Below are 25,179 nucleotides of genomic sequence, written 5' to 3' on the forward strand. Positions count from 1 at the left end.
TGTGAATGTTTGAATGAATGTTGTGTGTATGTGGAATTTCAATACCGTTTTCCCTTAGATATTTATAAAACCTTTCTTTTAAAGCTCTTGTTTAGACGGAAATTCGATCTAAGTACCCAATTTTTCAGCCCACGCGTTCTATTGTTTCTCCTTCTTAAAATAATTTTAAGAGAAATTGAAAACGGTATATTTAAGTCGTTTTCTAGGTAATGAGGTCAGATTTTAGAGATTTTCATGAAAACTTTTTCTTTTAGAGGCTTCTGCATTTGATAACGAGAATACTAAAAATTTGTGTGTCAAATTTGGAGAATTTGTGGTTTAGGAACAGCTTTTTTTCCCAGCAGATTTCTCGCAAGAAAGTTACAAGTTAATTGACTCTACACCGCATAACGTTAATTTTTTCATCAGAAAAATTAATGCAATTCTTACAAGTAGCAAAAAATATTTAAAAAAAAATCACAATAAAATTTTTGTCTATATTTTAAGAAAAACTTAAAATTGTGACAAATGGCGAAAAAAAGGAAATAACATTAAAAAAAAAAAAAAAAAAGCCAAATGGCTGTACTATGAAACTGAACTGTTTTGCCGAAAGACATTTTTATTGCTAGAAATAAGATTGCACTCGGGCAACAGATCACAAGTCAAAAAATTGGAGGGAGAAAAACCTTACTAATTATTGATTTTTAAAACCGAAATGTTGCAAAAGTTGTCGTGGTGACACCACGACCCCCCCCCCCCCCAGGTGGCCACTCCTGTGCAGTGGCGCACTCAGGATTTTTTTCTGAGCGGGGCTAGCTTTTTTTTTTTTAGGAACTCTGTTACGTAAAGAGAGAGGCAAAAAATCAGTGTTTTTTCAACCTTTCCCAGGTTTATGCAGATTTTTTTTTTTTTTTAATTTTGTACTAGAAAAGTTTTATTACAGTTTTAATTTAATTATATATCAACTTCATAAAATTTCAGGGAAGAATAAAATTGCGCTCTCTTATTCTCAGTGCGTTCTCTCTCTATCTATCGAACCACAAAATCAGTTTAAATTTGTAAATCATAAAGGACAGACACCAAGTTAATTATGCCCAAATTAAGAAAAAACATTGAATAAAGAAAGCTGCAACTACTATTTCATTTTAAAGAAAGAGGCTGACTTCTCTGTGGAGAGAAATGTCAATTGTTGGGAAAACAGTTTTACAGCAGCCAATATTTTAAGAAGACTAATTTTCAAATATTTTATAAAATTCTCAAAATATTAAAAACCAGAAGACGCGATTTTAGGCCATATCTTTGATCGGGTCAAGGAGGTTATGGTCATTTCTGAGCTTCATCTTATCTCTGGGAGGGGCTTAAGCCTCTCCCCCCCCCCCCCCTCCGTGGGTGCGCCACTGCTCCTGTGTGTTTAGAATGTCTACACTAATAATTCGGAAGTAAAAGGTAGGCTCGTCATTTCAAATTTCTCGGGGGCAAAGGATAGACAATCAATCAATACATATTTTCTGAAAGAAATCACAACGTAGAAATGGAAATGCATTTACGTTTTTAAAAACCAGGTGAGGGGGGGTCTCCAAATTCTCCCCTTTTGATCTTCAAATGATGAACCTAGTTAAAGGGAAAAATCGTAATCCTGATATTCTGCTGGGAAATAATAGAGCGGATTTCTGTGTCACTTTTTGCATGTAACCCTCCCTCCCCTTCATGTAAAAATTGTTGACCCATTTCAAAAATGACTGCACTCTCATCACAAAAAGAATGTATTCCAACAGATTCTCTGCTCGATCAATCATCTGTGAAGAAGCGCATCGATTACCTGTATTGGCGAGAAATCACCAAACCTCTTTCTTTTCATCCTTTCAGTTTTTACAGCAACCCTACCCTTCGTAACATCACAGATGTCTTCACATAAACATGGCACCTTCGGTGAGGTGAGTATTGTATTTAATTCATCCATTTAAACTTTTAAAATTTTTATGTAATGAGAGATCATCGAGCAAAAACAATTTGTCAGTTACTTTTTTTGGGGGTTTTCTTTTCTCTCGAACGCGAGAAGAACGTTTCGTGGCGAGGAGTGCTGCCGCACATTAGACGTTGCCGACATGAATCCGGTGTATGAATGAGACAGGCGTTCTGTAGTTGTAGTGACGAAGGAAACGGATGGAATATATTGTATGTGCGTTGACAGAAAAATAAGAATTAGAATTTCGTAGTTCACTTACGGATGTCACGTTCTGAATGTAGATATTTGATTTGTGAACATTTGGTGGATTCGGAATCCCGTAGTTGTGGAACTTGTTACGGGTTTTTTAGTGCCTAAAGGAGTCTTGACGTTTTTGCCATAAAATGTAAGTACGGTGATTATTTTATGTTTGTTTCAATGGCCAGGCCGTATGCTATGTTTTGCCGTAATTTCACGTGTTGATTTAACTGAAAATTAAATTACTATTTTTTTCAAAAATAAAAATAGTGAATGCTAAATGGAAATGTGAAAACATTAGTTTGACATGTGTCATGTTATACTGCTTTTGGGATATTTCGGAAAGAGCTTGCAGGTTTTATTCTAAAAATTAGCTATTCTTCAATGTAAAAAAAAAAAAAAAAAAAAAAAAACCTAAATGACTACAAAAGTGGAATTTAATAAAAAGTTCAAAAAAAAAAAAAAAAAGAAAAGTTAAGTTTAACATATTTTAATTTTTTCTTTCCTTTTGTTAAAATTGTTTCATTGTTTTGTTGACAGACTATTTGTATTTGGATATTAAATTTTATATTTTTGACAGAAAGTTAACATTACTTCGAATACCAACGTTTAGTGTTTTATGAACAGGACGTATTAAATCAAGACAATATACAACATACTATTTTTATGTTAACTTAATTTTTAATAAATATGTATGACTATTTCTTTTCTCCATCATTTACATCAGCTCTAATTTAGAAACTGAAAGGATTTTTGACTGCTGAAATGAGTTTTTAATCTTATCTTTGCACATACAATGTTAAAATTTAAATTTGAATGTGTAGTTTTTTATTCACAAATATATAGACAATAGACACCAGAGTTATATTGAAGGGTATACAGCGTATAGAGGCAGTCAGGGCTCATTGGACCAGTCAAGGCCATATCCAGAATTTTTTTTCGGACATTGCCCTAACACACACACACACATATAGTGTACTTAGACACACCAAACTCATAAAAATGTTAATATAGAAGACTTTTTGTCTCGATTTTTAATGATTCCACTTTTTGGACTGTTGTTATTTTATTTTAATTTCTTATTATTTTTCTTATTCACCTTGTAGTGGTAAGGATAACAGGAGAGTGTCTCTTTAAGTCGGATGTAGAACATCCATAATTTCAGGGGGTTCGAAGGTTTTTCCCCCGAGAAATTTTTGAAAAAAAAATCTGTATTTTGAGGCTTTATATTAGGTAATTGAGACTACAAAAATATGAAGAAAAAAAAAAGAGGCAAACAGAGTCTTTTAAAAGTTATACATTCTTTTGCAAATCAAGATCAAACAAAATAAAAATTGCTTGCTCGACAAATCATGGAACTTAATGGACAGAGAGGAAAAACGAGAGAGGAGAAAAGAGAAGCACCCCGCCATCTGCTCATATCGGCTTTTAGTGAAGTTTGTTTTTGATCACTCCCCCTACCCCCATTTTTTTTTTTTTTCATTAAATGCCCTACAGTATGAAAATTGTACAAAATAGTTTAAAAGAAATGGTGTAGACATTCAGAAAATAAGAACGGAAGAGTAATATTCTGGCCATTTAGACAATTCATACTTTATTTTCTTGATAAGATACAAAATTGAAGAACTTTTCAAGGAATTTCAAAAACTTAAATAATTTTCAAAGACTCTCGAACAGTTGAAATTATTTGAAGCTCTTTATTTACACTTTTCAGAAGTTGATTGTACAGTCTTACAAAATGATTAACTTTGTAACACACACCCGTTTTAAGTTAAAAAATAAATGCAACGAAATATTTCTCGAAACAAACTTTTTTTTCCAATCACAAGTAGTGCAGAAAATGAAAGAGAGTAGAGTAAGTGTTATTTTTTTTCTCATACTTAAAGTATTAACAGTATGCAGTAGAGGTAAGAAAAAAAAACAAGCAATAACAAAAGAACTTCCATGATACTGAATTCGGCATTAAATAAATGCAAGACATGAAACATATCAGTCACAAAAATGATCTTGAAAATTATGCTACAAAAACACGAGAATCGTGATTTTTGCATTTTTTACTCAGGATGTATCATGGAGCTGAATTTGGCACATCTAGGTAACAAGATACTCGCCTAATCGGAAAATAGGAGCCCAGCCTTTGGGGAGTCCCCGGCTCGAAATCAGTACAGTGTAAGTTTTATAAGAGTTATAGATTGAGGAGGGCAGGGTCGTGCACAGATTGGAGAAAGGACACCTGTTGGCCCGAGCTTAAATGGGGTCCAATATTTTTAAACCTAGGGTTGAAAATATGGGTAAACAATAGCGCCGTTCACATGACGCTTTTCGACCCAGGAAAAACCCTGCTTTCGACCGCAAGCCGGTTATTTGCTGGGGAAATGCTGGAATTTTTTTCCTCCTGCTTGGGGGTAGGAGAAAAGCCGGGTTGTTACCCAGAATGCACTGCGCCAACTGTGACGGTTTACTTCCTCCAGTTAGGATTTGCGCAAAGGATGCTGGGTAAATCCGCTCTCTGGGATAAACCAGCTTTTCACATGTGAATGAGGAATTTTTCGATCCGGGTTTTTGCAGAGCCGGAGCGAGAAAATGCGAGGTAGAAAAACGTCATGTGAACGGCCCTAATATGGAGGGGGCCCGAAAAAGACATTTGTGACAGCCCCAAAATTTCTGTGCACGCCCCTGGAGGAGGAAGTGCACAGAAGTAAGCTTGGTAGACTTGAAAAACAACGAACTGACAAAGGGCCTGCCTTAACCCTGGACTGCCCTGAATTGAATTGGGAAAGAGAGCAGGAAGTCCTAATTAAAGGTTTAAATTTCAAGTGTGCCTCGCGGCTTAATGAGAACTAGAACTGCTTTTTCTGTATTTCTTCAAAATATTATAAATTTTGAATAGCAGCAAAATTAAGAATAAAAAAACTTTGTTATTTTCCTTTTCTGACATTAGGTATTTAAAAAAAAAGAAAAAAAAACTTTCAAAAATTTCCAAAAATGCATATTAAAAAAAAAAAAAAAACCTGTGACCCTCTTCCTCCAATCAACTCTAATTTGAATTCCGAAACTTTGAATTCAAATTATGTTTTTCGCAATCACGAGTTGCGACAAGACCCTACTGGTTAGAGTTATTGTTTCTAGAAATGGCTTCCCCCCCCCGAGCATGTCCAATCACGAGTTGCGACAAGACCCTACTCACTAGAGTTATTGTTTCTAGAAATGGCTCCCCCCCCCCCCGAGCATGTCCAATCACGAGTTGCGACAAGACCCTACTCATTAGAGTTATTGTTTCTAGAAATGGCTCCCCCCCCCGAGCATGTCCAATCACGAGTTGCGACAAGACCCTACTCATTAGAGTTATTGTTTCTAGAAATGGCTCCCCCCCCCCGAGCATGTCCCTCCTCCTGGGTGGTTATGTGTGTATAGTTGTGTGTGTGCAGGCTTAAGTGTGTGCACGTAGGCCTGTGTATGTGTGTAAAGGCGCGCGTGTGTAGGCGAGGGTGTATGAGCATCCGTGTGTAGGACATGGATGCCACCACCCAGCAGAAGTGGATTCCGGGGGAAAGTGCTCAGGACCAGAGCAGTCGTGCCACCGCCAGTGGGCGGTGGTGCTGCTGGTCCAAGCTGAAAAAGGAATTACAACGTCAAGGACTGTCAAATGAGAAGAATAAGCAATCGTGATTGCTCAAAAAAAAAGATGGAAACATCAAGGAAATATTTTCCAGTTTTCTGGTTTCCCAATATTCTGAATCCTGGATAAAAGGTTCTGTACAAAGGGGGTAACAGACATAGGGGGTATATACATAAAAGGTTTCTGTATTGATCTTTAAACTTTCTGTTTTCTGATGCTAAACACAAAAGAACGTAAAATAGTTGGAACATTGGATAATTGTATCATTGAAATTGTTACAGAAGTTGTTTTCATAATGCAGACCGATGTACCTCAGGCTCAGGGCTTCACTAAGTTCTGTTAAAAAATTAATATCGAAAAAATAATGAATTGACTATTTTCACAAAAATTTGGGATGAGGAGAAATTTATAATAAAGCTTATATGGTGGAAAATCAAACTGCTTATTTAATTTTTTGATGAGATAGGAAATGAGAAGTAGAAAAACAAACCAATGTGTCCGAAATCCTCCTTCCTACTGTTTTTTTTTTTGGAATACCCCGAAGCCTTAATTGTTTTAAGATCTGAATTACATTGAGACTTTGGGTTTTAAAAGTTTTTTAAATAGCTTGTTTACTTTTTTTTTAAACCATAATTGACTTTTGCATATTTTTATAACTTGTAAAAATTGATCATTCTTATTCTTTTATTTTCCTTGGAAAAATAAAATGTTCAAGTTTTGCAAATATCGATTCCTTCTTCAATATTCACTTTTTGTCCCATTTACAACTTTCAAATCTTTCTTAAAATTGCATGTTGCAATAAAATGTTATTAATTTGGCTATGCATTTTTCAGCAAAGAAGAACTAATGAGAAATACTGACTCTGTAATTTGGGGATTCAGTGGTGGAACTGCAACTCCAGAACTGGATGATACTCAGAAGTAATTATTTGAACATATACTTTGTATAAGTTTAAGAGTACCTAATGAATATTCAATGAAAATTCAAACTTGACTTAAAAATTTACTAATCCCCACATCTTTTTAAAAGATTTTTTTTCTTTTCAAAATTCTTGTAATTTTTTATTTTATAAGCATGCTTTTTCATATAATTTTCTAACAATGCTTTTTAGAAAAAAAAAAAAGATTCATATTCCACTCTTTCATAAGTTGAAATTGCAAAAATTCTGTAATATTATTCAGTTGAAAACAATATATTTACTTGGTGAATGACATTCAGCATTTTTTTACAGGTCTAAAGAAGTCAGTTGGGATTAATTATGTAGATTATGTAAAATGCCCTTCCAATGCTAGGATGAAATTCGAATTGAATCCACCAAAATGCTATGAAATCGCAATTTTATGTTTAATAAAAATAAATTGTTAGTCGGAACAAAGAGTCTTTTAATTTTAAGCAGTAGTTCAATCAGAATTTTCTATAAGAAGGGCAGGGCTGCGGAGTTGCAAATAAAATGGCAGACTCCAACTCTTGGATTTTGAAACATCCGACGATTCCCACTCCAGCTTTTTAAAATTATTTATTCCGTTTTTTTTTTTGAATTCCCTGCCCCTCATGGGAGGGGGGTCGGGAACCCCTAGAGTGCCTTGAGAACAGAGTGGCGACAACAGCGGTGTTTTTTCCCCCCGAACAAGCGTGGCCGCAACTTTCGTCCAGGTGACGAGAGAAAATTTTGACCGTTTGGCGATTTGCCACTAAGTGTGAATCGTTATCGCGGTTTTGGCAGCAGACGTGACTTCAGCTTCTGAAGCATTTCGCACAGGCTACTGAGTTTCTCTCCATTCTTTTTTTTCACTTATCCGCCAAAAACAAATACATATATAAGATTTCTAAGAAAAACGAATTTGAAAGTGATAAGCGACATCACCATTTTCTTTAGATATTATGTGTTATGTGTGCGTGAATAGTAAATGACAAAGTAAAAAACAAAGTAAATGACACATTTTAACTTTCACAAGAGAAACGAATCAGGGAAGAAGACCATTACTTTAAAAATGAAAAATTAAAAAAAAACAAAAAAAAAACAGACTGAGTCGCAACTGTAGAACCAAGAGGAAAAATTGAAAATCCTTTTAAAAGCCTTACATTATTAAAAATCAATGTCAAGTATTTTATTTGCTATTGAATAGAAACTGACAACATATTGAAATATCATTTTAAATCATTGCTTTTAATTTCCTTTTCGGCCAACAATAAATTCGTTTATCAATCGCGTGAATAAAGGCTTAGTCGTTATTAAAATCTGCGTTTTTAAAAACGTTATAATTCGAATTCTATGAAATATGGAAGTTCCAAACTCATTCTATCAGACACGGAAAAAAATTCTCTAAATTTTGATGTTAAATTTAAAAAGATTTAACTATGTTTTCACTGCAAAAATTGCGAAAAACCTTTTAGACGGGTTTAATTAATATCTTCGTTAATGAATGCCATCTAAAGACGCAACCTAGACCTAGCTAAGAACACTCTCGATCAGCTCTCCTTTCGAACAATTTTTTTTTTTTCAAAATCGGTCTATCCGTTTAGGTCAGTTTCAATTTTCTCTATAATGAATCATAAATAATAAGCAGCTTCATAGAATAAACTTTAAATAGTTTCCATATAATAACTAATATATATTTCTTTTTCTTTCAAATCAAGATCCATTTTATTCTCACATAATTATTTCATTTGAGTAAAAATATTACGGGATGAAACCCATTTACAAGCAAAACTAACTTCTAAAACCCGAAAATCAAACGCTCCTGAAGCGGAGAATGGTTGCCGCAACGTTAGTGAAGCCAAAAAGCTCGCCAACACTATCGGAATCCAAAATCCCAAGATAAATGCTCTATAATTAAATCAATATCTCGCTTAGAGTTCCAAAAATGATAAAAAGTGATAGCCTATACATTTATGCATTTGAGACATAAGGTGAAATGTCAGTACAAAACTAATTATTCACAAAAAAAGCGTTTTTCTGACACCCATCCAAGCTTCCTATGTTAAGTCTACGAGACTTTCGTCAAGATGCCCTCCGGCGGACAGAGGCGCTTTCCCGCTTCTCAGGGGGGATGTGCTGTCGCCACTCTGATCATTCAAGGCACTCTAGGAACCCCTAAACAGAGATTTAAATATTAATTCCTTTTGTGAAATGTTCACTATTTTATTGTAATTGAAGTAAAAGTAGATTATTATTTTTATTCGAAAGTTGTTATTTGAAAGATGTTAGGCAAAAAAAACCGTTTGCTGACGGTTGCTATCAATTAAAGGAAGTTAAAAAACAAGTAAACTAGAGATAGCGTAGGTAGCTATTACAGAAAGTTTGATAAACAATCAAACCAGCTGGTTGCCAATGACAGTTATTTTCTTATTAGTGAGCATTTGTACATGTAATCAAACCAATTGGTCGTCAATTTTTTAAAAAATGCAAAGGGAGTTGGTGAAAATTTAAGAAAAAAAGTAGTTTGGAGTCGGCATGTTTTCTAACGACTCCTACTCCTTCACCCCAAAATCACTCAGACTCCATAATCCTCCAGGACAGGGAGGAAAAGTAGTCCAGGGAGTTTGGTCATGCAGTTCACAAATGTATAGATTAAGCCAGTGGCAGATCTAGCTGATCATTTGAAGGGGCACTTTGAAATCAGACCAGTTCAACAGGGGTGTCCCTTGCTAAAAAATATTTGAATTTTTTTTAATGAAAATGTTTTACTATTTCTAGAATATGTGAAAAAATCTGGGCAGCTCTCAACAGCCGTGTGTGCAATGTCGTCATTGTGATATTTGTGTTTGCTGAAGGTGTTGTGGTTTTATCAGAATTGTTGATAGATCTGGATGTTGTGCAAGGTAAGCTGAATCATATTCACATGTAGTTTTCAATGGGGTTGTTTCCTTCAGTCAAAGTTATGGGGGAAGTTATGGGGACTGTAGAAAATGAAGAACAAGCAAAACAGATCTAGATCATATTACAGAGTGGGCTGATAAATGGGGTATGGCTGTTAATGTTGGGAAATGTCTAGTGCTACATTTAGGGCATGGAAATAAGTATACAAGTTATTATTTGCAAGGTTCAGTCATTAGTCAGGCAGACAAAGTTACTGTTCTGGGGGTCTTAATAAGTCAGGATTTAAAGTTTAGCCAACAGTGCAGCATTGCTAGTAACAAGGCCAATAAGATGCTTGGGTTTATCAATAGATCTATTTCAAACAAATCTGAAGAAGTTCTTCTGCCCTTATATAGAAGTTTGGTAAAACCTCATTTGGAGTATGCTGTTCAGTTTTGGTCTCCTTATCTTAAGAAAGATATTAATGTATTGGAAAGGGTTCAAAGGCGGGCTACAAGGCTAATAAATGGACTCTCTCATTTAGACTACGATTCCAGGCTTAGAAGGGTAAAAATGTACAGTCTTGAGCAAAGAAGAGACCGAGGGGACATGATTCAGCTGTTTAAATTTATTAAAACGAAAGGTGTTACGGGGCTAAAGTTTAGCACTGAAAGCAGGACAAGGGGTCATTGTTTTAAGCTATTTAAATCTCAGGCTAACATGGATGTTAGGAAAAATTATTATTTTAGCAGGGTAGTGGAACCTTGGAACAGTTTACCGGAAGAGGTGGTAATGAGCAAGGTAGTAGATAGTTTTAAGAGGGACATTGATCTTCACTAGGGATTGTAAATTGACTAGGACCAGTCTAGCTGGGCCCAGAGCTTGTTGCTGGTCGTCACTTTTGTATTTGTATAAAAGTACTATTTTTAGTCACTGAAATTGATAAAATAAGCAAAAAAAAAAATAACAACACAGAACCAGAAAAAACTTTTATTCTCCCAACAGTTACTTTTTATTTAAGTTTTTTTAAGTGTCCAGTTTTGGAAATAAGGCGTGGTCTTTAGGATGTCACAAGTAGGGCTGTCCGCTACGCGGACCCCCCGGACGGTGGAACCTAAAGCTTACAGCTAAGTGGTGGGGTGTGTGCAGAGAAAAGTTTGCAAATAGCAGCAGAATCGATTATATCAGAAAGGGCATGAATGAATTAAGTTCAACAAGAATTTTTATTACTAATCCAGCCGTAAGTAGGATCATTATTTCACTTTTAATTATGTTTCAATCTGCTACTGAAATTTAAAAATTTTCAAAAACATTGTACTTATGCCCTTTCTGTAATAAATAATCTGACATTCTAGTTTAAGTGGTGAAAATGTAAATCAAGTGAAGCAGACTTATTTTAAATTGAATTATGATAATTGAAAATGTTCTTACAAATTGACAAATGCAATCATCAAAATCCTTTGTAATCTTGTGCCCTTTTATTATGTGCAGTTTCAGCTTACTTATTTTCTAACTTGAACCATTTAATAGATCCTGAATGGAAACCAAAGAATGTCAACTGCAGCCAAAATTCTTCCATACTGCCAAGTGAAAACATTAGCCCACGAATCAAAAAAGCAAAAGAGGCATTTTCGTTGTGTAGCATCATTCTTCTAACCATTTTCATAATTGAGGTAATTGTTTTAATTATGGAATTTTCCAAATAATTACTTTTATCTCCAATGTTTGTCCCATAGTTAATTTCTGATAAAAGTATTAGAAGATGCAAAATAATCTTCCCAGTCTTTTTTAATTTATTGCATTCAATTTTTCAAAATCTACTTATCCAGATTTAAATGTACTTATCCTGAGTTTAACAAAAGAAAAGTCATGAAATTGTCAGTTATGTGCCTCCCCGCCTCCTCCACCTAAAAATAAATAAATAAATAAAATAAAATAAAAAAGGGAAGACAGAAAAGGGGGGGGGGGGATAACTGAAAGGTTTTGTAAATTTTCATTAAAAAACAGGAAAAATTTGTGAATGGTTATCTTGAAACTTGAAGTTTTAACCTTTACTTACCTGCCAGTTCTACTGGTTTTTCCAGAGGTTCCTTCATTTTGAGCATTTCACTTGATTGTGTAATGTAATGGCAATGTAAGGAACTTGCAGTACTTTGATGGATAGTAAAAAGGTTCAATTTTCCCTTAAATAACTGTAAATTGTGATATTGCTGTTATTTCAATCTCATTCATCTACTGGATTTTTTTTCTAGTATATGTTGGCAGGTATGCCTTAAGTTCAAATCCACATACTAGAAAAAATATTTTAAATAATTAATCATGTTTTGCTTACAAATAGCTCTTACAGTAAAATTAGTTGCTATTAGGTGAATGAAACCTAAATATAGTTTGTAAGCAGGGTTGGCAGGTTGCTGCCGAGGCGGTAAAAACCACTGGTAGAAACCGGTTAAAACCGGCATGGCAAATACCCCTTTCTGCCACATTTATGGCAGAAACTGGCAGAAACTCAAAAAATGACATAAATGCAACTCCTGACATACAATAGAAAATGTATAAGAAAAATAATTAAATATTAACCCAAATACAATTTATTTACAACACTATCACCATTCAAAATCAAATTTTACATTGTTTTCCCACTGCAGCAGCCTTTAACAAAATAAAAGTTTTGATGTTGTTTCTAAACCTAACCAATTTCCCAATTTGTTGTGCACAAAGGAGAAATTTGAGAAGATTCTTTCAATCCCAGCAGAACTAGCTGGCATTATCCTCAAAGAACAAGCAAGATTCACATAACTTTCATCCATAGCACATTTTTTCAAACTGGACCACCATGCGGTATTTGGAGTAGTTGTTACAACGTGATTGGAAAAATAGGTTTTGGGAAAAGGGGCCGATTTGTTTTGTAAAGCAATGGTATAAGGTACATAATCAGGGTTAATATTTGTGAGTTAAGTGCGGGCACTTTCTTCTTGATTACATGATAAATTTACTCCCCAATACTTTGGATGGAGCATATAGGCGAGTAAATGATTATCAGTAACTGCTTGATTAAGCTCTTTGAGAATAGCTTTGTTCAGTTATATTAATTGTAAAATGAGAAGTTCTTCAATTTTAGAGTTTAATGAAATAAAACAAATCTGTATTTATTTAAATATTTGATATATATATATATATATATATATATATATATATATATATATCACTTTATATTAAATGCAAACAAAATAATTATAAACATCAAACTGAAAAATTTGTTACTTACAACATTACAAGGCTAAAATTTCTAACACATAGCAATTTCAACTATGATAAATTTTACTTTGCTTTCGAAATGTCAGTTTTGTTATTTAACATATTTTTACACTAATTATTAAATCACTATTATATTAAGTTTTTGCAATGACAAAATGGAGTTATATTTTTTATTTTACTTAATTGCCTGTCATTAAGTAATTACTAGAGCTATTCAAAACATTTTCTAGTTTTTGCCAGTTTCTACCTGTTTCTGCCGGTTTTTACCGGTTATAATCAGTTTCTGCCACTGGCAGGGCAAAAACAAGTTTCTGCCGGCAAAAAGCCAACCCTGTTTGTAAGACATTTTTTGAAACAAAAGCAGAGTTGGGTTTTGACCTCAAAAAGTTTTGACGTCGCAAAGGGTTCAAAGTGTCAAAAATCTGTTGAAAACCTCCAAGCAGTGGTGTTTCAGTAGGGTATACTCCATGTACGCCGTATACTCTCAAACATTTTTTAGACATATAGCGCATACCCTCAAGCTTCAAAAATTTTCATTTTATGTATCTGATTCCATACACATACTGTGCGTAATGGATTACTGGTAGTATACCCTCAAAAAAATTGATGGGAACATCACTTGACACCAAGTGTCAAAAACCCTTAGGGGTGAGGGTGAATCAGAGCTTATGATAAAATTTAATTGCATTATTATAAAATTTAATTATAGCGTAGGTAGTTAGCAAATCCTTCTTCAACTAATAAAAATTAAGGGAAAATGATAGGATTCAAATCTCAAAGATTTATGTCAAATGCATATGCACACATATTTCATGAACACTAGCTAGCTTGCATATTTGAATCCTGATAGTAAATTAAAAAGAATGTTTACCTTGGAAGCAAGTAAGAAAGGGAAAAATTATTCAGCAACTGAATATTTAGAGTCTATAAAATTAAGTGATCCCAACAGTGTTCCCATTTTTTTTAAAGCAAAACTTAATATTCAGTTTATAAATTAATTATTCAGCCATATTTCTTTATATGTTTTAGGAAGAGGAGGAGGGAGGGGAGATAGGAGGACTTTCTCTGGGTTATTCTTAGTTATTTTCTTTTCAGTTATGAGGTTTCATTTGCTTTAATCCTTATGATCTTAATGTTACATTAATCTATTAAATGACAATGTTGAAGGTATCTGATTTTAACTTCAAATGCGTGCTATTTGCTAGCAGCAAACGGATAGAAGCAGGTTGAATATATTCCTTTATTTCAATTTTTAAGTTCTAACATATCATTTAATGTAATATTTTCTTCTCAGAATAAACATCATAATAATAGTAATAATAATTTTGGTATTAAATTAAATTTCACAGAGAAGGAGGTTTTTGACATGACAGTTTAAACCATGGTTTAACTGTCAACTGAAAGTTTTTATTAGTTAAACCGTAGTTTAAACTAATAAAAACTGTTGCGTGTGAAAAACCTGCCAACCCCGATGTGATCCCCCCCCCCCCCCCCCCGTGATTTAACATGACAGTGATATTTCTATCCTGGAAAGAGATGGTATGCTTTATGATTTTTTTCTCTTTATGTATGTATGTTTATTTATTAATCATTTTTTCTGAGTTTTAAATATGACTTCTCAAGTTTGCTTTTGAATGATTTGCTTAACTAACTGTTAGCAAAAGAAAGTAAATGTACCCCTATCTATCACTTTTTTCTTGTTTTGTTTATTAAAGAAGTTTTTTAAATTCTGAGCTAATCTATCTTTTTTTTCATAATATTTTCTGTTGGGGTGAAAGCGTTACAGGGAATGTCTAATTGCTACAAAACATTCTTCAACATTAAGAGAATATTTTCAACAATATTTTCACTTTAAATTATTTTAATGTCTTATCGTTAAATTTTTGTTATTTTAGTAAACATAATTATTATGCTTAAGAACTGGGCTAAAAATGAATTTATTTATTTCTTCTTTCACGTTTATTTTAGGTGATATTAAGAATTGTAACTGGCAAAACAAGGTTCATTGTTCAAGGTGTTGAGGTGAGTTGCATTTCTTTTTAAATTTTGATCATTTTTTAACAATACTTTTCATTTATAGAGCTGTGCAAATTTGTTTGTGCAATGCTTTAAAAAAGTCTTTATTTTAAATGTATTACAAAGTATTATAAGAACAGTGAAAGGTCAAAAATGTGAACAACTTGGGAAAAGTTTTTGTGCAGGTTTTAGGATTTTAGGCTTCAAAAGCTTGTGAGCTGAAACATAAAATTAGAAAAGTAAAAGCAACAGTAAAAGCTGAAATACTCATGAATTACTTCATTATATAATTAAATGTTTTAAGATTACTTAAAAATTTTATAATTAAAACTAATTCTTTCAGCTGCTACTTAAACTTTGAAATCTGAAAGTAGTACAGTGAAACATCATTTATACGTTTTCGAAGGGACTGTATAAAAAAGGCATATAAGTGAAAAAAAAAAATGTATAATAGGTATATGTTAATGTGTATTAGACTCTGCAGGGACCAATTTAAAAAACATAAAATTGATAAAAACGTATAAAAGAGAAATCTATAAACGGTGCTTCACTGCAATTGTTTTTGAAGTAACCACTACAGTGGAACTAGAAACTAAAAAACAGCACTTAAATTTTTAAATATTTGTCAATTAGTCATGAACAATCTTGTTACAAAGAGCTTGAGAAATTTTTGTGTTGTCATGTGTCTTAAATTTTGATAAGAAATCCCTATGTAATTTTTTTGCACTGAAGCCGGAAATGAGTGTACATTTTTTCCTATTACCTGAGAGGATTTTTTGCAATACGCAAACTTTGAAAAATTGGAGGGGGGGGGGGATGAAATAGAAGAAAAAAAAGCGGGGAGAAAGAAAAAAAATCTTATTTCTTATTAATTTCTCAACTTCTCCAATATCTTTTTATCTAACAAGTGCATGTTTTGAAGAAAATATTAGAGCTCTTGACTATGTAGAAAATTGGACACTTAAATTCTTTTACAAAAACAACCTACATTTCTTTTTTCTACATTTTTAATTAGCTTATTTTTACAAGCTATTTCATACCTTCACAAACCACTCCCTGTCTTCATCGCTCTTATTAACAAAATGTGTAAAATATTTACAATTTTATTCAATGTACCAAAATTTTTTAAAACACTCATTCTATTTTGCACTTTATCCATGATGCTCTTAAATTGATGCTTTCTTTCGTTTTATTATCATGATCATTGTTTTTTGACACCTTGGAGTTTTGAATGCAAAATTCTTCTTCGGCTTTTTTTCACCAAAAGTTATTTGCCCATTTTGTTTTTTTCCATACACATATTCTCAAAGTAAGATCTTGAACTATTTCATTTTTAGAGGTGTAAAACATTTGTCACATACCTAGGTAAAACTACGCTCAGTGGTGCAACAATGTATGGGGGGGCCAAGGCCAACTGTGTCAATCTCAATGTACGAGACCAAAGGCTCTGGGTTTAAAAGGTAGGATATTCTGATTAGGTTTGTCAGCTAAAACCGAAACCCCCAGAGTTTAGTTCCCAAGCTCATTTTATCAACCCACTGAAAGGATGAAAGGCTGAGCCGACCATGCCGTACCCAGAAATCCAACCTGCACGAACCTAAGTAAAGCCCAGAAAAATTTGCGTTTTTTTTGTTGATAATCTGGAAAGTTGTGTTTTGGTAAAATTATTTCGGTGATAAGAAAGATGAAGCTAATTTGGATTTAACATTTATAATTGCATGAAAATAAACTAACAAAACCTAAGAAATAGAATTATTGCAGGTTAATTTAACTATTAAAAACAAGCTATTGTTTGTGATATGAGAACTGTGGTTTAACTAATTTAAAATTAGTATTTGTAATTTCTTTCATCTATCAATATTTATTTGTTGGTTTATGCTTTTTTTTTCTTCAGGTTTTTGATGCCATAGTGGTTCTTGTAGCATTTGGCTTAGATGTTACGTTTTTCATTGCCCCATCCAAACTAAGTGTGGGGAAGAAGTCTGCAGTCTTGATAATTTTATTAAGGTTATGGCGAATCAGCAGCATTCTTCAAAGTAAAGCATTAGATTTTTAATTAATCATTTTGTAAAAGTATTTTTTCTGGTTTCAAGCTTTTCAAGTGTTTTCAGTATTGATATGACTCTGTACGTATGTGCTTCCTTTTTGTGCAATCACATTGCTTATTGTTTTCATTTGAAGCAGTGAGAAGCAAAGGGATGTAAGTGACAAAATTAAAAAAGTGGAGATAACCAGTACAAATTGGTAAGTGAACCTCTCCTCTGTCTAGGGGCAAGAGCCCTGGTAAGTGTTGTTATTCAGCACAATTTAGAAAAACTTTTCAATGAAAGCCTACCTAGGATCTGATCTTTAAATGCGTTTTACTCAAAACTTGAAATTGTCCACTTGCATCCCTTTGCTTCTCACTGCCTCATTTGACCTTTGAATGACGTTCCTATGATTTTATTCCCCCCCCCCCCGCCTTCCTCTGCAGCACCACCATCGCCCCCTCCCCCCAGCAAAAACTGTCTCCAGGTTGCGTCTCTATCCTATATGCACATGCATACCCAGTGATGTTCCCATCTATTTTTCTGAGGGTATACTCCCAGTAATTTATTACGCACAATATGTGTATGCGATCATATACGTAATATGTCATTATATTAACATTTTTGAAGCTTGAGGGCATAAACTATTTGTGTAAAAAATGTTTGAGATTATATGGCGTACATGGAGAACTATACCCTATTGGAACACCACTGCGCATACCTACACACACACAAACCCACACACTCATGCTTGCACACAGACTCAAACACACATGCCTACATGCACACACACACACACTCGTAATTGCGAAAAAACATAATTTGAATTCAAGATGTCAAAATTCAAATTAATTTTATACTATTTATTTATTATTTGGTTCAGATGGGGGGGAGGGGGAATTCGGTTTTTAAAAGAAGCAGGCAGAGGGGTTTTTGTCTGTCAACTGAAAGTTTTTCCTTAAATTATTCTCTTTAACAAGAAAATATTTTTTCTTGAGACGACATCTTTTAAAAAATTTTATTAAAGGGTTCACTTAGATGAAAATTGGGTCCATTTCCACACCTTTCATAATAGCATTTAGAAACAGATTTTGCGTGAAGTACAAACTATAAAAACAAACCCTTCACAATGATACAAACTCTATAAATGACTCTTTACAAAATATTAGTTTGGGGCGCCCCTAATCACAAATCAAGTCTTACTAAAAAGACTTTAAAATGAATGAGATTCTTTGAGAAGAAATGATGCCTTTAATATTATTAGTTACAGCTTTTAAACAAAGCTTTTCATTTGTTCTGTTATTTTCAGCAGGAACTAGACTTAAAAATCTTGCCTGGTTCTTTTTTCTTCAGCGATTTCCTAACCAGCTAAAGAATAATTACAAATTTTGTTTTTACACCAGTAAAAAAAAAAAAAAAAAAACTCTGGGAAGCTTGTTTTGTTGTTTTGGCGTAATATAAATAAATGTTCTAGAATATAGTAAACATGTTTCTTATTTTTAGCTGAAACTTAAATTAATCTCATTATCCCCCTCCCCCCCCCCCCCCAATATTGTTCTTTAACATTTTGTACATATCAATAAGATTAATGGTAAATGTTGGGCAATTCAAACTGATAGCTCAATCAAAACCCGAAGTTCAAAGAACTAAAAGCAGGTTTTAAGCTAACAAACCCAACAGAAAATTTGTGGAATGATCTGCTCGGGAAGAAAGGACATACAGACACATATTTAACAATTAAATAAACATTTTATTAAACAATAAATATGTCAAAACATGGAAATAATAACAAGTGTAAATAAAATTCACATTCCCCAACAATTGAATAAAAAATCCCCCCAAAATATCAGTAGGAAGCATTTCTTAAAAATAGTATCGTTTAAAGTTCCAGTAAAATTTATATCACTAGATTAATATAAGTACAACCTTGAGTCCAATGCCATAAACGGAATAGTTCATACGAACGAGTTAAAAAGTTCATACCAAACAAGCTATTCCTTCCTTAAAAGTTGGCACAACATGTGAGCACCAATTTGGATCCCATATCAATATTGTCCGTGACCATTTCATGCCACCATGCTGAACTCAGAAAAGAAACCTGTCCTCCTGGACAACAGGAACCATCCGTCCATCAAACGGACATCCAATCCAGCTCTCGAGCGTGGACCTTCCATGGTCCTGTTTGTTAGGCCTTTTCACAGCAAAAAAAAAACAACTTGATTTAAACTCTCAATTTTAGAGAGAAAATCCCTCACTTAAATCTCATCTCAAGGCAACAACTGAAACATGCCCGCATATCTAGCTGGGCTCAACGACAAAACTTCCTACATCTTTCAAAAAGAATCCACTATACTACATGGAACTCCGGAGCACACAGCTCCCAGGCACAATCTCAGCACCTCAGAAAAGCATCGGACTGCAGTCACAACATAGTAAAAACAAGAGGTGAAACAATAAGAGAATGATTGATTGAGAGTTCACACTTAAATAGCATTCCCTATCTCCCTACGCGATGGCGTGACGTATATCAAAAAGCATGCAGAAATTACATTGAGGAAACAACTCAACACAGTTTACAGTTTAAAACTAAATTCTTTAAAATTGTTTCCCACATGCATACAGCAAGAATCTACTCAACATCTTTCCTATGACGTCACATCATCGTGGCGGGTCAACAAACGCATGCTACGCATGCAGGGAATGTTTGCTCTGGGGAACGATTCAAGCGCCAGTAAAATAACGGGATGACTTTCTAAGTTCGAAAAAAGAAGGAAGTAAGTTCTGGAAACTTTTCTAATCTTTCTAAAACTTTAGGAATTTCTCCAAGAAAAAAAATAATGGCTCTAGGCCAACAGTAAATAAAGTAACTAAGGCAATAAGAGTTACACTTACAGAAGATATTTAATAACTTTCATTCAGTGAAACAACTAAGTTTAACAACTACTAGAAAAAAACTTTAATATTGACCATTAAGTATAGTACAGTAAAACCTCTTTAATGCGGACACTAACGGAACAAAAATTTTTGTCCGCAAGACGGTATTAATATTATTTGCTTTGGAATCGAGGAATTAAAAATTGTACGCATAAGAGGGGGTCCGCATTTGAGAGGTGTCCATTAGAAGGGGTTTTACTGTGTACTATTGTTTGTTATTTGTGTTTAAGTTAATGCAGATATAATTGTTCAAAAAAAAAGAAAAAATGCTTTCAATTTTTGCTTGTGCATCTCAACCATACAATAACAACATTAATAGGCAATATTTTATATATTTTTTAGGTGTTATTGCATCTGCCAAAGCAAATTTATCAAATATAATCAGCATTTATCAAAAAGAAAAAGTGCAGTCAGATCATAAAGTTGATCTTCTTATTCTTAAAGTAGAAGATTTAGAGGTAATTCAGCAACAAAGGTTTTGTCTTCCTTCAAAGTTAATTTCAATCACCTTTTTTAATGATTTATTTTTGTTTTATTAGCATGAAATATTTTTTTAGAAAATGAATATATATATTTTTTTGAATGCAGACTTACTAACGCTATTCCAGAAATGCACTTGCATTTTTAGATAGGAAGTGAGCACTAATATGCTTGTCTTGCATGAGTACACAGGTACTACTCTTAGCAGGGGTGATTGTGTTCCGGTATTTTGCCGAATTTCCGGTATTTTCGGACGTATTTCCGGTATTTTTATGTCCGAAAATACCGGAATTATGTTTTTTTTTGTTATGCTTCTATCTCCCTACCTCCGCATTTTTTAAAATTATATAATACTCATCAAATATACCTGCAAGAGCCTTAAGATGGACACTTATTCCTTAAGATGGACAAATGTAAAGATAATTTGTATAACACCAGCTCAAAAGTAACTTTGTAACCCATTAAAAATATAATCAAATGTACACACAATATTTCGACTCAGAACTATTTAATACTATGGCAAAGGTGCACTTAAGTAATAGGGACCAATGATTACTCCCTCCCCCCCTCCCCATTCTCGCTTTGAAACTTTTAGGTATTTTTTGATGAACTCACAATCACCCCTGTCTTAGTAACTCCTCTTTTTTATCCCATTATTATATGAGGATTTCAGAGCTAAAGTGGATCCAGTCCATTTCCACTTTAGCTACTTCAGCTCTGAAAGCTTCATTTATGAACGTAACATTTCATTGCTAAAATCTACTATGTTCAGGGCTAAAGTGGGTTGAGTCAAAATGTACTTTATCCACTTTAGCTCGGTAGGCCGTTCGTACAACAAGAACTTTAGGTAGGCCTTTCAAAAACTATTTACTCAACTTTCATCCCGCCATAGTATTAAAAACACATGTTACACATTTTAAGATAAACTTAATATGAGGTTCATTCAAATGAAACCCGGTCAGTTTCATTTGACCGGCGCTCATTTGAATTTGTTCTGGCGTCTAATTTTACATTAGACGTTAGAAGGTGTCATGTAACTGCATGTATAGAGGCACTATTTATTGGTAGAGAAACTGACGCATGCGCAAAGTTTGATGTTGCACAGCAACAAGGTGCTTTCACACCGAAGAGAAGGTGGTCACACAAGCTATCGTCTGTGTTTTTGACCACTTCAAGGATCAACTTCAAGGTTTGTTGTCAAGGTTTGCACAAGGTTTGTTGTCTTAAATGCTTTGATTCTGTTTGCTCAACATCCACTTCTTCATTATTGCAGAAAGTGTTGGAAGGAGTAACAGTTTGATGTTTCAATGAACATAAATGTTTTTTCTTAACAGCATATTAAGAATTTCTTGAGTAATTTTTTGCGTTTATTGAATGTAAAAGCCCAAAAACTAAAAAAAAAAAAAATTACAATACCAAAAACACTAGATTAAAGGTACTATATTACCATAATCACTAGTTTGTAATCAATAAGGAAAGAAAAAATCGCTGTGTGATTTTTCTTATTCTTGTATACAAAGGCTTTTAACCATTTTAAAGAAAAATAGACGTTAAAATAAATTTCTGTAAAATTTATATATTCTGGTGTTATTTGGAATAATACTTTATTAAAGCCCACACTTGAAATATGGGGCAAATCAGTCACCTACTGAATATGTAGGAGAGAAGGTTAAATGTGCTTGTATCAATTTAATCATGTATTGAAAAATGTTATATTCTGTGAAACCTCTCTAATCTGATCACCTGGTTCCTGTGAAAAGCGGTTGTCAAAGGAGGTGGTCACTTAATCGAGATTATTTTTAATTAGTCAATGATATCATTAAATGCATGTTTTAAGTGCAGTAAATTAAGCAAGAGAGCCTGAAATTGTTTTCTGTAAAACCTGAAGGTTTGTTTTTCTTTCCAGCACGAAGTAGCATATTTGAAAGAAAAATTGAAAAAAACTGAAAAGGAGCCTTTATTTCTGAAGCGCAGAAAAGCAAAAGAATCATCCTCTTTGCCTTTCCCGCTTCCTTCTTCAATTATTATTCCTTCTGAAACATTCCGATTGCCTACTTCTCAGTCTTTGAACACCGACTGCCACAGCCCTTTCCAAGTCAGAGGTGAGTTAAAATTTTTATAATTTAAAAAAAAAAAACCATTACCTGTGCATATCTTTTTTGAAACTGAAAGAAAACAACTGTAATGATTCAAGTGAATTGCTGAATTTCTGTAAGCATCAATTCTTATATTGCATGAATACATTCCTGACCTGAATTCTTATTATTTGTGATGTCTGTATCATGGCTTGGATTCAATTATAGCATAATTTCATATTTGTGTCACCACTTTTCACACCAATGTCCCCCGTACCTACCACTATTTGTGGTTTAACCAGTTGGATAGGACCCTGAAGATAGCTATGACTTTTTGATCTAGACCAGAAACTTAGCAATCCCTGGTCCAGCATCCCCAGAGGTATCGTTTCACTTGGAGTATTTTGTGACCATGAGCATATTTAATATCCTCAAGTCACCATTAATGAAGATGGTTGATCTTTGACTGGCTAGGATCGAACCCAGGAGCCTTCGGTCAAAAGTCCGATGCCTTACTGATCCGGCCACCACGGCCCTAGCTTAGTCAACAGGAGCGGATACAGGGGGTATGGAATGACCATAAACCGTTGACACCATTATACTGCCGCGTGCAAGTAATGGGCAGTAACTGCAAAATTTTCATTGTTTTGCATCTATTGTACGTTATTTTTACTGTACAAGCTCGTTTGTTTGGTTTCCGCTGAAAAAAGGGGTGAAAAGAAGTCAAATTCCAACATTTCCCAACTGTTAGTGCAGTCGACGCTCATTATAACGACCACACATTATAAAGACCATTCTATTATAACGACCAGTGGTAAAATCTCCCGAACTTTGTCCCTATAAACTTAATGTTAATTTGCTTTCGGTATAACGACCTTTCTGTATCTTCTAATCCAATACAACAACCGAGTTCAGCGGACACTATTTCCAGTGTTTTTTCCAATAAAGCAAATTTGTAGTTTGAAATGACCTTGATTATTGTTTACGGACAGCTGCATGCAGTTTTCAGTGTGCAATCCAACTTTGAGAGGGGGTGGGAGTGGAGGGGGATTACTACTCAAAACAGCACAGAAAAAATAAAGGGGGAATAAAGTGAAATTTCCGGATTCCGAAGTAAAAGGGGTTGACACATTTTATGTTAGTTTGGTGTTTGATCACGTGGTTCTTAAGATCTTTACAATTTTGCATCTCTCTGAAGCAGCATGGAATGAAGCCTCAGAAAAGACCATCAAGAATTGCTTTCATCATGTTGATTTTGAAAAGCAAAAGGAATTGGAATCTACTGCTGAAATGCAAAAGCAACTTGCTGAAGTCAGGCAATCCAAGATGAACATTTCGATGAAGAAGATGAAATGCTGTAAAATGTTTTTAAGGAAATGAAACTGGATGAAGCGTTAAACTAAAACTATTATGCTAACATCGATTCTGATTTAGAATGTGTCGAGCATCTGTCAGAAGATGAACTATTTCTCGATACTGTGCACAAAAATAAATTGATGTATCATGATCAGATGAAGAAGGAATTGAGACCAAAGTTTCTAGTGTGAAAAGTTTCGAATGTTCAAGGGACTTTTAAATGTTCTTTCAAAGGCACACTACTTATCATCTATAACTGAAATAGAAAATTGTGTTTTGCAAAAATCATGTGCGTTAAAAAGGCAAACAAGTGTTTCTGATTTTATGTTCAGAAAATAAATGATTTTTAAGTAAATGATTTTTTATGTAATCAGTTTTTTCCCATATTTTCTATTTTAAAATCTGTCATAATATTTTTCACCCATTATTTTTAAAAAAATGTCAATGATAAAAAATACTTTAGGAATTTAACTGGAATCTTTGAAAAAATGCAAACTTTATTAGAGCAACGTAACATGCGTGATGCATTATATATATGCTTTTTAACTTCTACTTCTTATAACGACCACTCATTATAAAGACCTTTTTCTCTGGGACGGAGATGGTCGTTATATCGAGCGTCGACTGTATTGAATCCAAAACGTGTTTCTTCAAATATCTCGAAAACTCATTTCTGCAGATACTGCCGTTTACCTGCACACGGCAGTATATATCTACATTGGGTTTAAATCAATTTGAATAAAATGTAAACCATTGCAGTAATCTTTTTGTTTTGCTAATTTTTTTTAAAGTAAACATTTGAAACTGGTGCCCCTGTAAGAGCAAGGGTGCACCCCTCTAAATATTTTAGACCCCCCCAAAAAATATGAGAACCCCCAAAAAATGAAGAAAATACCCCTCAAAATTTCAATGGTGCAGTCTGGGACATGACCCCCCCCCCCCATCTAGGTGGGCACCCCTGTTTGAAATCAAATACTACTTCTCTTCATTGCTTATAAACATTAATTAGTAACGTTTTTGCCCTATTATGTGCATTATTCCTGACCAATGTGGTATTTTTTATCGACACCTAAGCAGATTCAAAATTTTTTTGCACCCCGAAAGGTACACCTTATAGTTCATGGGTCCATTCGTAGGGGAGGAGAAGGCCATTCCTTAGCATGACCCCCACCCCTTAAAATGTTAGCCTGTATCTGCCCCTGTGCGTCACACAAATTCTACTGTTACTTGTGATATCTCACTCATTAGCTGTAATCCTTATCGAACAAAATTTTTTTATATGTCTTTACTTAAGGTGATAAATGCTTTGCTAACAAAAATAATAGATTGATTTTTAACATCCAAACTACAGGATAATAGATTGTACAATATAAGGTAGCATTAAGGTTTTGAAAAATTATTTGCCTTACTTCTCTTATTGAGGAGTTGAACTTTA

At 33.9% G+C, this 25,179-nt stretch overlaps 1 protein-coding gene across 1 annotated transcript in view; it reads left to right on the forward strand.

Moving 5' to 3' along the window:
- The first annotated feature begins 1,896 nt into the window (after window positions 1-1,896).
- Window positions 1,897-25,179, forward strand: part of LOC129227978 (uncharacterized) — a 30,108-nt gene continuing 6,825 nt past the window's right edge. The window contains exons 1-8 of the mRNA XM_054862603.1: window positions 1,897-1,913; window positions 6,636-6,722; window positions 9,500-9,624; window positions 11,132-11,274; window positions 14,825-14,878; window positions 16,767-16,908; window positions 20,176-20,291; window positions 22,220-22,415. Of these exons, the coding sequence (XP_054718578.1) occupies window positions 1,897-1,913; window positions 6,636-6,722; window positions 9,500-9,624; window positions 11,132-11,274; window positions 14,825-14,878; window positions 16,767-16,908; window positions 20,176-20,291; window positions 22,220-22,415 (880 nt within the window). The remainder of the gene's footprint in view (window positions 1,914-6,635; window positions 6,723-9,499; window positions 9,625-11,131; window positions 11,275-14,824; window positions 14,879-16,766; window positions 16,909-20,175; window positions 20,292-22,219; window positions 22,416-25,179) is intronic.

The sequence above is a fragment of the Uloborus diversus genome, chromosome 8 (genome assembly GCF_026930045.1).
Source record: "Uloborus diversus isolate 005 chromosome 8, Udiv.v.3.1, whole genome shotgun sequence".
NCBI lineage: Eukaryota > Metazoa > Arthropoda > Arachnida > Araneae > Uloboridae > Uloborus > Uloborus diversus.